This window comes from Dermacentor andersoni, chromosome 7 (genome assembly GCF_023375885.2).
Source record: "Dermacentor andersoni chromosome 7, qqDerAnde1_hic_scaffold, whole genome shotgun sequence".
Classification (NCBI taxonomy): Eukaryota; Metazoa; Arthropoda; class Arachnida; order Ixodida; family Ixodidae; genus Dermacentor; species Dermacentor andersoni.
Window position 1 is genome coordinate 27,591,906 of NC_092820.1, and position 15,100 is coordinate 27,607,005.

The following is a 15,100-nucleotide window of genomic DNA, read 5'->3' on the forward strand; positions in this document are numbered from 1 at the left end:
TTCATATTTATGGTTCAGTATAATTGGTTCGAACATATAAAACACACATAAATTTGGCTAATCTGTGCTGTATCTCATGTGTCACCGTTTGCCTCAACAGAGTCTATGCCAAGCACATCTTGGTCATCACAGGAGCTCCTATCTGCGCCAACAGGAAGGGGCTGGAGCCGAATTTGCAAGGCTTTTACACCAAGAACAAAGAAGCACATGCAGAAGAATATGAATGAGATATCAAGTCTGCAGAGGACTGTGTCAAGACTGAAAAGAGCTTCAGCCACCATTCCACCAGCACGGACATTTGGTTGAGTCATCCAGGTAACTCAGAAAGGACTTTCTAGAAATTCTTCGTCTTCAGGTGCACCTGCAACATCTGACCAAGCACGGACGACGCTGGCCAAAAGATTGAGTTCCATCAGTTTGCCCTTAATCAGCTTCCTAGCCATGTTAATTCCGTTTGTGCCAAGTGTAATTTTTCTTCTATAAATGCAAGCTTTCTCATTGCCCATTTTTGTTAGAGGTCATTCATCCCCATCCAAATATAAAGGTCAACCGATTCTTCGCTGATACTTAATACCAGTCACTGTCTAGCAGCCTAACATATCTGTAGCAGTATCTTCTAGTGTATGTTGTCATGCGCAATTCCTCTCCTGAAATAGCTGATGCAGCATCGGCATGCGTCTTGCATTAACCTATGCACATGTGCTATGCACCATTTTACTTTTCTTGATGTTTTTAGCCTTCAATGCTTGCAGAGCAGAGTGGCTTCTCTCTTGAATGCAAGCTTTCTCATTTTCCATATTCCTAGTCTCGTTGATGATTGCTCCTCTTCCTTGATAGCCTGGGTCTTTGTGCAAGCTACAGTGAAGTGATTGATTGCAGAATCTGGTTTTGCTGCCACACTTGGCTCTGGTAACTGTGTTACGTTTCTCAGATGTGGGGGCCTGGTCAGTTGCATTGGTAAGCAGTCCCTCGAGGTAAGCATTTGCTCCTGCAGTCCGCAAAGCGACATAGACTCCCAGTATACACACACCGTAACTGGTGCGCCCCGTTCGTTCTGGCCTGCTGCAGTAATGGGCAAATTGTGCTTGTGGCTTACCTCGGCCATGATTTGCTCAAAACGGAGACCAGCATATGTGCTCACATGGTTCGAAGTGTATGAAGTTGATAGCCGTATGGGTGGAAAGGCCCGCAAGAATGGCTGCCGAAGGTGATGCCCACAAAAGCGACTTGTCCACATTGCGACAAAGTGTGAGCCACACATAGCAGCCCCCGAAAGAAAATAAATGTGCACGTTGGAAAGGAGTTAACGCTAAAAAAATGCCGGGTAGTCCATGTCGCTGTGTTGGTTGCGGCAGCAGATGCCTGCGTCACCTGATTGCTTCGCAATGGAAGTTGCTCATCTTCAACGGCAACTGTTGGTTCAAACAGGTGCGAGACTCTGTCCAATCTGTTTGTACCCCAGGTTGTTGCTCGTTACCAGACCACCACATGTGACAAAGGCAAGCATTATGCCGTAAGGTGGTTCGTAGCCAATGTATAATGTATTGTCTGAACCTCATGCGGTGACTGATTGCTGTTTAATCTTGCTGTTATGCCACTTGGTTACGGTCGCAGTTTTATGTTTTTTGAATATTGCGGCCTGGTCGGTTGCACTGGGAAGCAGCCTCTCGTAGTAAGCATTTGATCCTGCAGTCTGCACAGCGACATAGACTCCCAATTTACGCACACCGTGATTCGTGCTCCCCGTTCACCCTTTCCTGCTGCAGCCATGGGCAAATTGTGCCTCTGGCCTTTCTCGGCCGCGATTAGGCATGAACGGAGACCAGCATAAGTGCTTACATGGTCGGACGTGTATGAAGTTGGGTGGAAAGGCCCGTAAAAGTGGCTGATGAAGGTGATGCCCACGAAAGCGACTTGTCCATATTGAGACAATGTGGGACACCAAGTGTGAGCCACACATTAGCGGCCTCCAAAAGAAAAGAAACATGCAGGCTGGAAAGGAGTCAATGCTAAAATGATGGGTAGTCCATGTCGCTGTGTAGGCTGCGGCAGCAGATGCCTGCGTCACTTGATTGCTTTGCACTGCAAGTTGCTCATCTTTAACAGCGACTGTCGCCGCAAACAGGTGGGACACTCTGTCCAATCTGTTTCTGCTGCTGGTTGTTGTTCGTTAGTAGACCACCACGTGCGACGAAGGCAGGCACTACGCCTGTAGGTAGGCAGCTCAATGTACCCTAAGAGACCCGTGTATGTGAATGCTCACTGTTGCCATATGGTTCGTCGCCAATGTATAATGTATTGTCTGAACCTCATGCGGTGACTGATTGCTGTTTAATTTTGCTGTTATGTCACTTGGTTATGGTCGCAGTGTTATGTTTTTAGAATATTGCGGCCTGGTCGGTTGCACTGGGAAGCAGTCTCTCGAAGTAAGCATTCGCTCCTGCAGCCTGCACAGCGACATAGACTCCCAATTTTCATGCACCGTGATTCGTGCTCCCCGTTCGCGCTTTCCTGCTGCAGCAATGGGCATATTGTGCCTCTGGCCTTTCTCGGCCGCGATTAGGCATGAACGGAGACCAGCATACGTGCTTACATAGTCCGATGCGTATGAAGTTGATAGCCAGATGGTTGGAAAGGCCCGCAAAAGTAGCTGATGCAGGCGATGCCCACGATGCCCATAGTGAGACAGCAAGTGTGAGCCACACATTAGCGGCCCCCGAAAGAAAAGAAACGTGCAGGTTGGAAAGGAGTGAATGGCTAAAATCTGGGGTAGGCCATGTCGCTGTGTAGGCTGCGGTAGCAGATGCCTGCGTCTCCCGATTGCTTCGCAATGCAATTTGGGCATTTTTAACGGCGACTGTCGCTGCAAACAAGTGGCACACTCTGTCCAATATGTTTCCGCTGCTGGTTGTTGCTCGTTAACCTGACCACCACGTGCGACGACGACGGTGAGCCGTTTACGAGCTCGCGTCAATGATTCCAGCGTATCTCGACATGCAAACTTTATTTCTGCTATTGCACGAGAATGTACACTGCTTGTCTTCTGCCAATAAAGTCGCGCGTTCTGTTCACTCACTTGTGGCTTGTTTGTATGGGCGTCAGTAGAGGCTCTTGGCAATTGGAACACACCACCTACGCGGCAGCGAAGGCATTGAGGCATGCCGCATAGCCTGCAGGGCAAGCACGGCGCGTACCAGCGTACGCGACCGGCAAAAAACGGCCATATTGAATTTTGCTCTAAAAAAAAAAAATTTGCACTTCCGCTTCCGGTTTGAGCAGCGTCATCTGGCGTCCCCCAAAGTAAGTTCCATGCGCTGCCGCTGCTTATTTTGGAACCACGGCGGAAGGTACAGTTTCCCTTCTCTAAGTTTGTTCTTTATTCTATGCTATCCCGCGCGAACCCTGCGCCAGCCGGCCGTCGGGATGGCGCAGCGCGAGCTCCCGGCGGATTCTGAGCGGCGCGGTGTCGAACGAGCTGACGCGCTGCGTGATCGGCGTGTTGTGATCGTGTGCGCGTCGCGCGAGCTTGTCGACGGCCTCGTTCCCGGCGACGCCAACGTGCGAAGGCACCCACTGCAGCCGTAGATCCAGTCCACGCTGGGCGAGCAGTGGGGCGCGCTCCTCCAGGAGCAGCTGCTGCAGTGCGGGCCTCGAGTCGGTGATGATCGCCGCGCGAGCGATGTGCGGCGATTGCTCGAGCGTGTCCGCAGCCAGGTGTATTCCCACGAGCTCAGCGGTGGTTGAGTTGGCTCGGCAGGGCAGGCGACACTGGCTTTCGATGGCGAGGCTCGGAGCGATGCAAGCAGCAGCCGCGGAGCCATCCTCGAGTACTGAGCCGTCCGTGTAAAGGTGCGCTCTCCCTGCCAGGTCGTCCTCTATCCTCGCTGCAGCCTCCTGCATGATGGCGCAGAGAGGCGTGCGGTGCTTGGAGCGGACGCCTGGCAGTTCGAGACACACGTCCAGGGGCACGGCGAGACTCGGTGGCGGCCAGTCTGGTGCTGGAGCCGGCGGGTCAGCCACAATTGCCTCGAACAGCTGGAGCATCTTGCCCACGCGTGATGCGGGGAGCTGCCGCAGTAGCGAGACGATAGGGCTTGCGTCGGGGGCACTGGAGAGGCGCTCGATGTGGCCGAGCACGCGGAGATCGGCCGTCAATGAGGGAGGCCATGCGCCGGTTTCTGCAAGGGTCTCCGCCACTCGTGATGCTCGCGGCAGGCCATGGCACATGCGTAGCACTCTGCGGTGATCGCCGTCGATGTTGCGCCACTGTGAATCGCGCACACCACACAGCGGCAACGCGTAAAACACGCGAGAGCGCAAGCGCACTGTACATACTGACCGCGAACGATGGGGGGCTACCGTCTCCGCGCGCGAGAAGGCGGCGTATCGCGCACTCAACACGCAGTGTTTCAGCACGTAGGCGCCGCACAGCCGGAAGTCAAGTGAGGTGGTGGTCAATGGTAAGTCCGAGGTATCGTACCGTCGGCTGCCAACTCAGTGGGACACCGTCGACGAGCACGCGGCCAGTGTGGCGGCGCGTGGCAGCGTGAGGGTGCACCATGAACGCCTCGCTCTTGGTCGACGACATCTGTAGGCCAATGGCACGTAGAAAGCCGGCGACAGAGTTGAGGGCCTCCTGCAGCTCGCGGCGCATCTCGGCAATGGCAGTCCTCGGCCCCCGCACGTAGAGGGCGACGTCGTCCGCGTAAACAACCGCACGCACAGGGAAGCAACCAGCTTTCGGCAAGCACTCGATGATGGGAGCGAGGGTGAGGTTGAACAGAAAAGGGCTCAACACACTACCCTGAGGCACGCCGGTGGTCACTGGTCGTGGCGAGCTGGTTGCGCGGCCAACGCGAACGGCGAACGTCCTGTTAGCGAGGAAGGCCTTGACGTAGGCAAGTAGGTTGCCGACCACGCCGAGAGCTTCCACAGCTGAGATGATCCACTCGTGCGGGTGTGAGTCAAAGGCGCTGCGCACGTCGAGGAGGAGGAGGAGGAAGGCAGCTTCTCCCGCGCGCCTGGCCTGCTCCAGTGTGCCCACAACAACAGCGATGCAGTCGCCAGTAGATCGGTGTGCACGAAAGCCGCACTGCTCGGGCGGAAGGGCGCCGCGTGCCCGCGCGATCCACTGCAGCCTCGACAGCGCCATCGTCTCCATGGTTTTACCCGGCACCGACGTCAGCGAGACAGGCCGGTAGGAGGTGAGGTCGCGTGCAGGCTTGCCGCGCTTCAGTACCGGTACGACGACAGCACAGCGCCAGGGGTCCGGCAGGCAGCCCTCTCGGAAGACGGCGTTGTACGCGTCCAGGAGATGCCGGCGGTGGTCGTCGTCCAGGTTTCTGATCATTTGGTGTGTGACACCATCTGCTCCGGGTGCGCTGCGCCGCCGCCTGCTGCACAGGACGCGCTGCTGCTCGTGAAAGGTGAAGTCGTCGCTGCACAGGCTGTCAATCGCCCGCGCGGTATGCGCGCGATCTTCCCCTCTCACGAACACAGCCGTGTAGAGCGCCCGCAATGCAACCGCAGGGACGCCGGGTGAGGTGGAGACGGCGATGGCAGCGAACGAGTCGGCGAGAATAGTGTTCCTGTATATGCTCCCTGCGGGAGCATATAGGAGGCGGGAGCATATACAGGAACACTAGGCGAGAAGCTCCGCGAGCGCCATCTCGGTGATGCCGCGCGCAACAGCGATGGCGAGGACTGGCCAGCGAGGAGACTTCGGGTTGACGAGCGCGCGCATGACGCGCCAGCCTCGGTGCTGGTTGCGCGGGTCAGCAAGTGATGAGCAGAGCCGTGCCCAGCTGCGGCGGCGCAGCCGCTTCGCGTGTCGTCGGCACACTGCGTCCAGTCTGTTGTATACAGTCCAGTCGGACGCGTCACCCGAGCGTATGGCACGGCGCTGAGCGCGGCGGCGGGCGGCGCGAAGGTTCAGCAATTTGATGTCCGGGCAGGGACCACCGCACGCGTCGATGCCCGTCTCGCACACTCCGCGACGTGCCCGAAGAAATCGGTGTCGCGCGACCACTCGCGGCACAAATCACGGTACACCGACTACCGAACCACCACGCACACACGAGTGACACCGCGGCTGGGAGAGGTGGGAGCCAGAGTGATTGGGTAATGATCCGATCCGGCAGTGTCGGGAGCGCGCTGCCACACGTATGAGCAGCGCTCCGAGACAAGTGCCAGATCGATCGCTGATGTTATCCCACTGCGGCGCACGAATGTGGGCTTCTCCTTTGTTTATAATGGAGAGGCCCAGTGATGACGCGGCACCGAAGAGAGCCCTTCCCCGCTGATCAGACGTAGCACTCCTCCAGCCGCGGTGGTCAGCATTGAAGTCGCCGCACACAACACAGTCCGCCGTGAGCAATGCGGTCAGGCGCGCGAGAAAAGCGCAGTCGCGCTGTTGGTGGCGGTCGACGCGATCGGGGCGAATATACACGGATGCCACGGAGGTGTCGGTGCCCTGAACGCGTACAGCAGCGGCCGCGCACTCCACCACAGAACTACACAGATCGGTCGTGTCTATCAGTACATGCGGGAGAGCGGCGCGAATGTACAAAGCGACACGGGGACGCTCGTGCGGGTGGCTGCTGTCGCAACAGGGTGCCGATGTACACTCTGCCAAGGCGCACTCAGTCGCACTGCTGTAGCCAATGTAGCCCGGCAGTGAAACCTCCTCTGCACGCACATACGTTTCCTGAAAGGCGAGGACATCGTAGTCGTGCAGAGGCAGCTGGGCGACCAGCTCGGCGTGTCTGCGCAGCAGGTGGTTGCAATTCCATTGCAGGATGCGCGGCCGACCCTTAGCAGTGCGACGGGCCATGTTGGTTTGGTGGCTGCTGGGAGGCCACTGCCTGCATGCAGATGGATCGGAGCGGGTGGTCAGCTGGCAGCATGGTGCTCACTGCTTGCATGGTGAGTAGCAGGTTCGCTACCAGCTGATCCACGGTAGGCTGGCCAGGTGGGGCAGCGGGGTCCCGCGTCTCCCGACGGCGGGACGTACGAGGGGCTGGTACTGGAGGCGTTGCTGCGGGGCTGGGGCCCTTCAGTGCACTGGCATATGACTGTGCCAATGTTGGGGACTCCTGCTGCTTCTCCCGGACGGCTGCCCTCACGGCTCGCCTCGATAGTGCCGTGGTGGAGGAAGCCAGGATTGTGGCCACCCTCCTTTCTTCCTGCCATTTGGGGCAGGCAGGAGTGTCCGCCCGGTGGGGGCCCCCGCAGTTCCTGCAGCGGATGGTCTCGCAGGAGTCGCTCGCTGCATGGTTTTTGCCGCAGGAGATGCAGTCGCTCGGCCACCGGCAGGATTCCGGGACGTGTCCGAAGCGGCCGCACTGCCTGCACTGTACTGGGCGGGGCCTGGCTGGCCTCACTCTGAAACCGAGCTTGTAGAGGCGTACGTGCTCGGGGGGGACCGGTCCCGCGAACCGGATTGTGACGGTGCTCCCGTCCAACGTGGCCGACAGCACAGGAACGCCCGACTCGATCGCCCCCGTGCAAGAAGCCGGTGCTCTTGCCCCGCTCGGCCGGTAGTCGGGCAGTCACGGGGATTGCGTGCAGCTCGGTGAGCTTGAGCAGCCCCTCCAAACACTCCTGGGTGGTGGTGTCAGCGGCCACGATGTTGCGCCTATGATTGACGCGTACCGCTGCTACACCTGGCCGTGAAGAGAGGGCCGCAGCAAGTGCGAGGCGCGGTGTTCCCTGGAAGGCTCCGCCGGGTGCCGAAGGTCGAAACAGTAGGGTGCCGATTACCGCAGGGTCCACCGGGAGTGCAGCCGTCTCAAGTGCTTTCGTGCGCCGCCTGTCGCCTCTCGACTGCACAAGGATGAAGCCATCTGTGGCTGGCTCGCGGGCGGGTGGCGTCTCCCTTCGTACAGCCGAAGCAGGCACGCTGTGGCTGGCCGGGGAAGCGGGTGAGTGCCGCGATTCGTCCGTGGTATCGCGGGATGGAGGCGAACCGGCAGCTGGCTCTTTCCTTCGCTTGTGTTGTTTTTTTCCCTTGGGCTTCGGCCGCGAAGCAGGCTGGCGTGGTGGGCATTTCAGGAATCGCGCCGCCGGGTGTTCGGGGTTCTGTTGTGACGCACTAGCGGGTGCTTCGTGCGCCAGCTCCAAGGCAAGTGTTCTGACTATACCCCGGGCGAGCGAATACAACGGCACAGCTTTATTCTAGTTTGATATGTTTTAGGGAACATCAACTCAGAATCGTCCTACCTTCTCCAGATGTTTTGGGAAAGAAAACAGCGTGGGAACTGCGTCACGTAGAAGACGTATCCTTGCGCCCGTTCGATCAAAGCAACCCTCCTCGAAGTGGTCACTACAGAGTCTGCTGCCAGGAGATGGTGTCCATTTGTCCCTCTTTAGGTTCACGACTCACCGCTGATACAGCTGAGGGTTTGAACGTGGAAACCTGCATAAGACGAGAAACACAACCTCTATACATCACAAGCGGTCGCGTTTTCGCCGTGTGTCGCATAAAGTCAACATGAATGCGTAATACTTACGCGTGAAATGTCTTCCCAGATGTCTTCTCCGGCCTGCTTGTGCAGTTTATAGCGCAGCAAGCAGGCATTTTCTCGAAAAAGAAAAGAACGAATGCCGGCGAAACGGCGCAACGGCAGCTACTACCATGTAAACACGGCGGCCATTTGCCAGACTTCCGGGACATGACCTAGAACTTCCGGTAGCCGTGCGAAGGCACGCTCAAAGCGCCATCCAGAGCAGTCGCCGCATCGAGGGGAGAGTCGGGCGCGCCCTCGCTCGGAGGGGGCTCGAAGGAGGCGGCGGCCAGCTCGGCGGGATGCCGAGAGATGGAGCTCGAGCTTTCTGCAGGTGGCGCGGTCTGCTCGCTTACCGCTGGCATACCGCTGGCTCGGAGGGTGCTCCAATTTGCACGTCCGGCAGGGAGAGGGTGGCAGGTGTTTCCCCCGGGTGTCGGGAGATGGCGCTGTCCTGGTCGTCGTCCGCCGTCGGCTGTTCCGAGCGGGAGGGAACGCTCGGCGGCTGCTTACGTGGCCCGGCGGGTTCGTCATCCTCGCTCTCTTTCTCGCGGGCGCGTTTCCGAGAAATGGACAGGTCCATCTCCTCGTCGTCCGAGGGGGGAAGCGGCACCTCAGCGTGGGTCTTCTGCAGTGTTGCCAGGTTTGGCTATATATAGCCAAATTGGGCTACAGAAAAAAAATTTTGGCGTCGACTTGGGCGAGTTGGCTACGTGGCTATATTTGGGCTACAGAAAATCTGCTACTTGGCTTTGTTTGGGCTATGAGTGGCGCCTTAATCCACGGTCGAGAGGGGACTCTCATACAGGAAAACAAATCTCGAAGGCTATGTTTTAGCTGGCTGAGCCGGCAGCGCGTCTTTGTGTGTGTGCGCGAAATGCCCCCCTCCCCCTCAGTGTATCGTTCTCTGAGCCGATGGTTCTATCCTTGACGCACTTAAATTTACAGCGCACTTCACCATGCTAACATTTTCGCCAGCAATGCCGTTTCATCTTCGTCTGATCCCGACACCCAATCACCGGGCATCGGGATGAGCCTGGGAGTGGAGGGTGTTCCACAGTACACTGTACTAACATGGTTAAGCTCAGAAACGGAGAGCAATAAGGTTGGGCGATCGTAGCGCCGGCATGAAAGAAGGGAAGCACGGGTAGATGACACGCTCCAGTGTGTCCATGGTGAAGGCGTCTCGTCGAAGTATCGCGCTGGGCACAGCTTTCGACCTAGTCCGCGTATCTCACGGTAAGCTTTATACTGCTATTTTCCTTTGCGTGCGAAATGAACTTTAACGCGACAGCGTTAAGGGCCCCGTGTCGCAAAAAATCTGGCGTCGGCGCCGTTGTCCGTGTGAGAAAAATGATCCCGAACTACGTAGGCCTTTGGCTGGCGCATATGCATTACTGAAATAATTGATTTTCTCAAAGTAAAACGCGTCAGAAAATTCGTAAGGTACAACCTACACTCAACCTACAGACATGGTAGCGTCGAATTGTAATATGAATATACGAGAAAACATATTTTTGTTACGCGGAACCTCGAACACAAACCCCTTTTCCAGCTGCCGTTCGACGTCTTAGTAGGAGGGCGATCATGTGGGCTAGTTGGTTTTCCATGAGAATGTGTCGTGCAGCGCGAAGCGGGAAAGGGGACACAGGAAAAAATTAGGACAAGCGGTTACTGCCAAGTAGGAGCGGCGCGCCTCCCTCGGTTCCATGCAACACCATCCAGATGGCACTCGCCTCCGTGGCAGCGGCGGCGCCTGCCGTGCGAATGGAATGAAAAAAAAAAGAACCAGAAAGCTTGCCTTCGTGCATATTGTTCTCCTCCAGCGTTTGCAGGTAAACATTATGGTTGCATAAGCTGCAGTTGCCGGGAAGCGTCAGAAGCAGTCAGGGATCTTTGAGTGCTATCACGTTCCACTCTTAAATGTGAATGTTAAAGAGCTGAGAACCAATTTTCATGGTGCCTATTTTTTAGTACAATGCAAAGTTCACCGGTCAGAGTGTGTTATCAAGAAGTGGTAACGCGGAAAACGCCGTGGAACATTTTTATCAGAATGTTTTTATCTGCAGTGAGGATGTAGTCTTTCACTCTCAGTTTGCTGAATGCGGTGATAGGTGAGCGCGATAATTATTCTACGCCGGCGTTAGTGGGAGGCAAACAAGTGCGGCCGTAAATGTGACAAAGTATTTTGTCTAGCGATTCGACGTTCCTGCGATTCATGTTTTCCGAATTGTTAAGTACTTCTGTGGTAATAGCTACGTGTTTTCATTGTTTCCTGTCCAACTGCTTTGGTATTTAAACAGGCGAATCGAAACCAATCGGATTGAAAATGAAACGACGATTTTACACGTGATACGCAGTTCAGCGTGTTGCCGTAGCCATGCGTGTGCTTTTGATTTCCGAAGCATAGAATGAAGCGCAAGTGTCTAATATTATAGCAACTGCAATTTAAGCAATAATTATCTTGTACTTAATAACAACCGACTTACAGTAATCTCATAGACTACATCCGAACTATTAAGATTTCATTGCCAGGCCTCGCCACTTACTGGCCTTTGAGATTTTCTTTGCCAATTTAAAATTATATAGCCTACTTCAATCCCGAACAACGTGCCTATTTCTTCACCATAAATCATGATCAGTTCATTTCCATCAACATCTCACAACACTTTCTGGCCAGTTGTCCTCAAGCATCCTCGGAGTTTTTTTGTTCGTGCTCACATTTTAGATTCATCTCAATAGGTTCTCCCTCAGCAGCGATTCGCTGGAACTTGAGTTTCCGGGGCCAACAAAAAAGTTTTCTGTGTGCAAGCATCTGCTCAGTGGCTATGGTGTTGGGCTGCTGAGCACGAGGTCACGGGATCGATTGCCGGCCACGGCGGCCACATTTGCGAAAACACCCATGTACTTAGCTTTAGGTGCACGTTAAAGCACCCCAGGTGGTCGAAATTTCCGGAGTCCTCCACTACGGCGTGCCTCATAATCAGAAAGTGGTTTTGGCACGTAAAACCCCATAATTTAATTTTTTTTTGTGCAAGCATCATGTAGCTGTTGCAAATTGAAAGCGTCGACCGTCACGGCATCACGGACATTTTTTTACGACGGGTTGTACAAAAAGAGATTACCGTGGTATAATGTAAAAATTTATATACAGATAAAACTGAAAATAACAATGGCTATATTTGGCTACAAATTTGTTTTGCTCTTTTTTGTGTTTGGCTACATTTGGGCTACAGTTTCTCTAGCTTTGGGCTACGCCGCGTTGTCCGACCTGGCAACACTGGTCTTCTGGTCGCAAAGGCCGTTCGCCGATGACTCCGTAGCTGGACTCGGCGCTCAGTGCTCGCCACCGAGCGGACGTGCGCAACGAGAGCTCCGCCGAACTCTGAGAGCTCCCTGTCATCGCTGGGCGAACTTTGGCCCGCCGCACTGCGCCTCGCCTAAACACCGGCGGCCTCGGTCGGCCCCAGCACAGGGCCCCCCGACCCCGCGCCGCACTGCAGGCGCTTCGCCGCCGCCGTGCTCGGCATGGATCCGCCGCCCTCAACAGCTACGACTGCATCGCAGCCTGCGCAATCCACCACGCTGAACCCACAGGGCATGGACTTTGGTGACGCTTCACATGGAGCATTTACGTGCGTGACCCCTTCATCACCACGGCAGGACGAAGCCACCACCATAGTTGTGAAGTTGACCGATGGCTTCAACGTCTCCACAGTAACACCAATCGAGTTGAGCCTACAAATTCGTCGGGCGGCCCACCTTGCCAAGTTCGAGAGGCAGGACACAGTCGCTAAAATTCGAACTACCCAAAACCTCATCGCCATCGACACGTACCGTGCATCGGCCACCACCAAACTACTCGCCTTACAGTCCGTGGATGTCTGCGGAAAATCGCACCCTGTGAGTGCATACTGCGCCAACGACCCACAGAACGCCCGCGCCGTCCTGCACGGTGTACCACTCTCCTTTTCTGAAGATGCCGTACGGGAAGAACTTTTTATTCCGGGCCGAAAAATCCTGTCTTTTCGGCGACTTGGGAAGACGGCGTCTCTCATCATCACGGTAGAGGGGCCTGAAATACCGAAGAGCGCCATCCTGTTTTCAGCGGTCTACCGGCTTTACCCACCCAAGCTGAAATGCCTTCAGTGCTGGCATTGTTACAGCCTAAAACACAGATCTGATGTCTGCCCCAACGCCTCGACATATTCGTGCTGTAGATCTTGTGGGCAACATTTCCCCCCTGGAACTGACACGTCAACTGCTCCTCACGAGTGCGATATGCGCTGCTGCAACTGCGGGGGTGACCACCCGGCTACGGACGCAAACTGCCCACACCGCCGCGCTGCAGAGGAGGCACTTCGCCGGCGCAAAGCACCGACACGGATCAATCCAAATCACCGAGCAGCCCCCCACCTCTCACGACCGCCTACTCGAGAAGACTCCGGCGTGCCAACCAGCAACCGGTTTTCGGCACTCGACACCGACTGCAGCCGTAGCCGTAGCCGCAGTCGCAACCAGAGTCAAAGTCACAACCGCAAGCCCAGTCAAAATGGGCCCAAACAAAAACCGAAGCCCGCCCACAAGCAGAAGATGGACTTCAGACAGAGCCAGCCAGCTAAATCACAAAGTGATCAACACGATCCGCGCCGTCCTTCGTGGCAGCAACTACCTAAACCCAAGCCTGCTGCTGACGACCCAAACTGGCCTGCGCTACCAACCAGCGACAGACGCAGTCTACGCCTTTAAAGGTGAGTGGTACAGCTCTCCCAGAAACTGCCCCCGCTCCGCAGCCCTCCCCATTGAGCTCAGACCTTCTGTCAGAGGAGTTAGATGCACGTATTCGTCGCATCGTGCAATAAGCGATCGAATCTACTATCGCAACTATAATTACTGAACAGATACAACGCGCCATTCTGACCGCTCTAACCCCCTTGTCAAACCACTTTGCGCAAATTTCCACCCGCCTCCAACATATAGAGGACACTATGCACCCACACAAACGCCCCATCCCCCATAACCCTTCTGAATCACAACATGGCCACTAACTCTAGGCAAACACCTCCGATCCCAACCCCACCATCCCCATCTCACGATATGGCAATGGAACTGTCGTGGTTTCAGACGCAAGAAACAACATCTCCTGCAACATATGCTATTCATGAAAACAGAACCGGACATTCTTGTGTTGCAGGAGACCCACGGTGCCTTTCCCCTCACTGGCTATGAACATTTTGTTGCTCCTAGTATTACATACAAACAACGGGGCACGTCAGACCCACTTACTCCTACGGTGACGGTGACTTACGTCAAGAGCTCCTTGCCCACAATCCAACTCGACACTACGCATATGAATACACCGACTACTGAGCAAGTGAGCACGAGGACAGACGTCCATGGTCACAGTCTAGATATTTTAAACTGTTATTGGACGCCAAACCAAAATATCTGGCCGTTATCAAGCTACAAGCCCTCCCAGCAGCGCTTAACACCTCACCATTCTGTCCTAATCCTCGGAGACTTCAACTGTCGACACCCCTCTTGGGGATATGACCAAACATCAGCGCTCGGCCGCAAGTTAGACACCTTCATGTCAAACTACAAAGTCTCTCTCCTAAACGACATTACCACTCCCACCAGACTGGGGAACTCACGTGAGAAGGACACAAACCCTGATCTCACTTGGTCAATCAGCCGCTACAACATACAATGGGAGAATACCCAAGACACTCTGGGGAGCGATCACACTATTATTGAGATCCGGCTCCCCTTGCGTACTCAAAGGTCAAGTCGGACACCCCGCCACAAAACCATCTGTCTCGTTGACTGGAACAAGGCGCGTAAACGACTCGAACTGGATGAGATTGATGAGAACACTGACCCCACAGAGTGGACAAACAATGTACTGCAGGTTGTGTCCCAACATGCTTCCCGCATTGCCGCCACAGAGGATCAACCCCAGGTCGACACTCACCTCTTAGCCCTCTGGGAACGACGCCGCAGACTGGTGAGCTGGTGGCGCCGTGCAAAGAATAATAGGACGCTCCACCAACGTATACACACCATAACTCAGGAGAGCCAGGAATACGCTGACCAACTGGCATCTCAACGGTGGTGGCAAACATGTGAAGACCTCAATGGCCAGCTTCACACACCTAGAGTATGGCAAATCTTTCGCACTCTCATGGGCCAAGCCAAACCTCGCTACGCCCTCCAACGATATCAAATGCAGACCGGGCGCTCCACAGGAGAAATTATTCAAGAACTGCGAGAGACATTTTACCCGGAGTTCAACCCACCACCACTTGCACCCTTTCCGCAATCACTAACCAAGCCAGAAGGGATTGACTCCGCATTTACACTCCAGGAGCTGCGGTCAGCACTCATGCAGCTCCGACGCAATACAACTCCGAGTCCGGATCAGATAACATATACCATGCTCCGCAACTTGCCCGAAAACCACCAGAAGCACCTTCTGGTGCATTAATGGGTGAAGGGGAATGTGCTGCCGGTATGCTAAGGGAAAATGTTTCTTTCAGATTCGGCTTTCCGGCACTCCAGGAGGACGTGGAGGACGGTAAGCCTCTCCTCGCATC

At 55.3% G+C, this 15,100-nt stretch overlaps 1 protein-coding gene across 1 annotated transcript; it reads right to left on the reverse strand.

Moving 5' to 3' along the window:
• Positions 1-3,381: 3,381 nt before the first annotated feature.
• Positions 3,382-6,832, reverse strand: LOC140219552 (uncharacterized). The gene is made up of 3 exons (XM_072289439.1): positions 6,652-6,832; positions 4,481-5,601; positions 3,382-4,266 (listed from the first exon to the last, which is right to left on the reverse strand). Exons 1-3 carry the CDS (start codon positions 6,830-6,832, stop codon positions 3,382-3,384), a joined length of 2,187 nt encoding a protein of 728 aa, XP_072145540.1.
• Between the last annotated feature and the right edge of the window lie 8,268 nt (positions 6,833-15,100).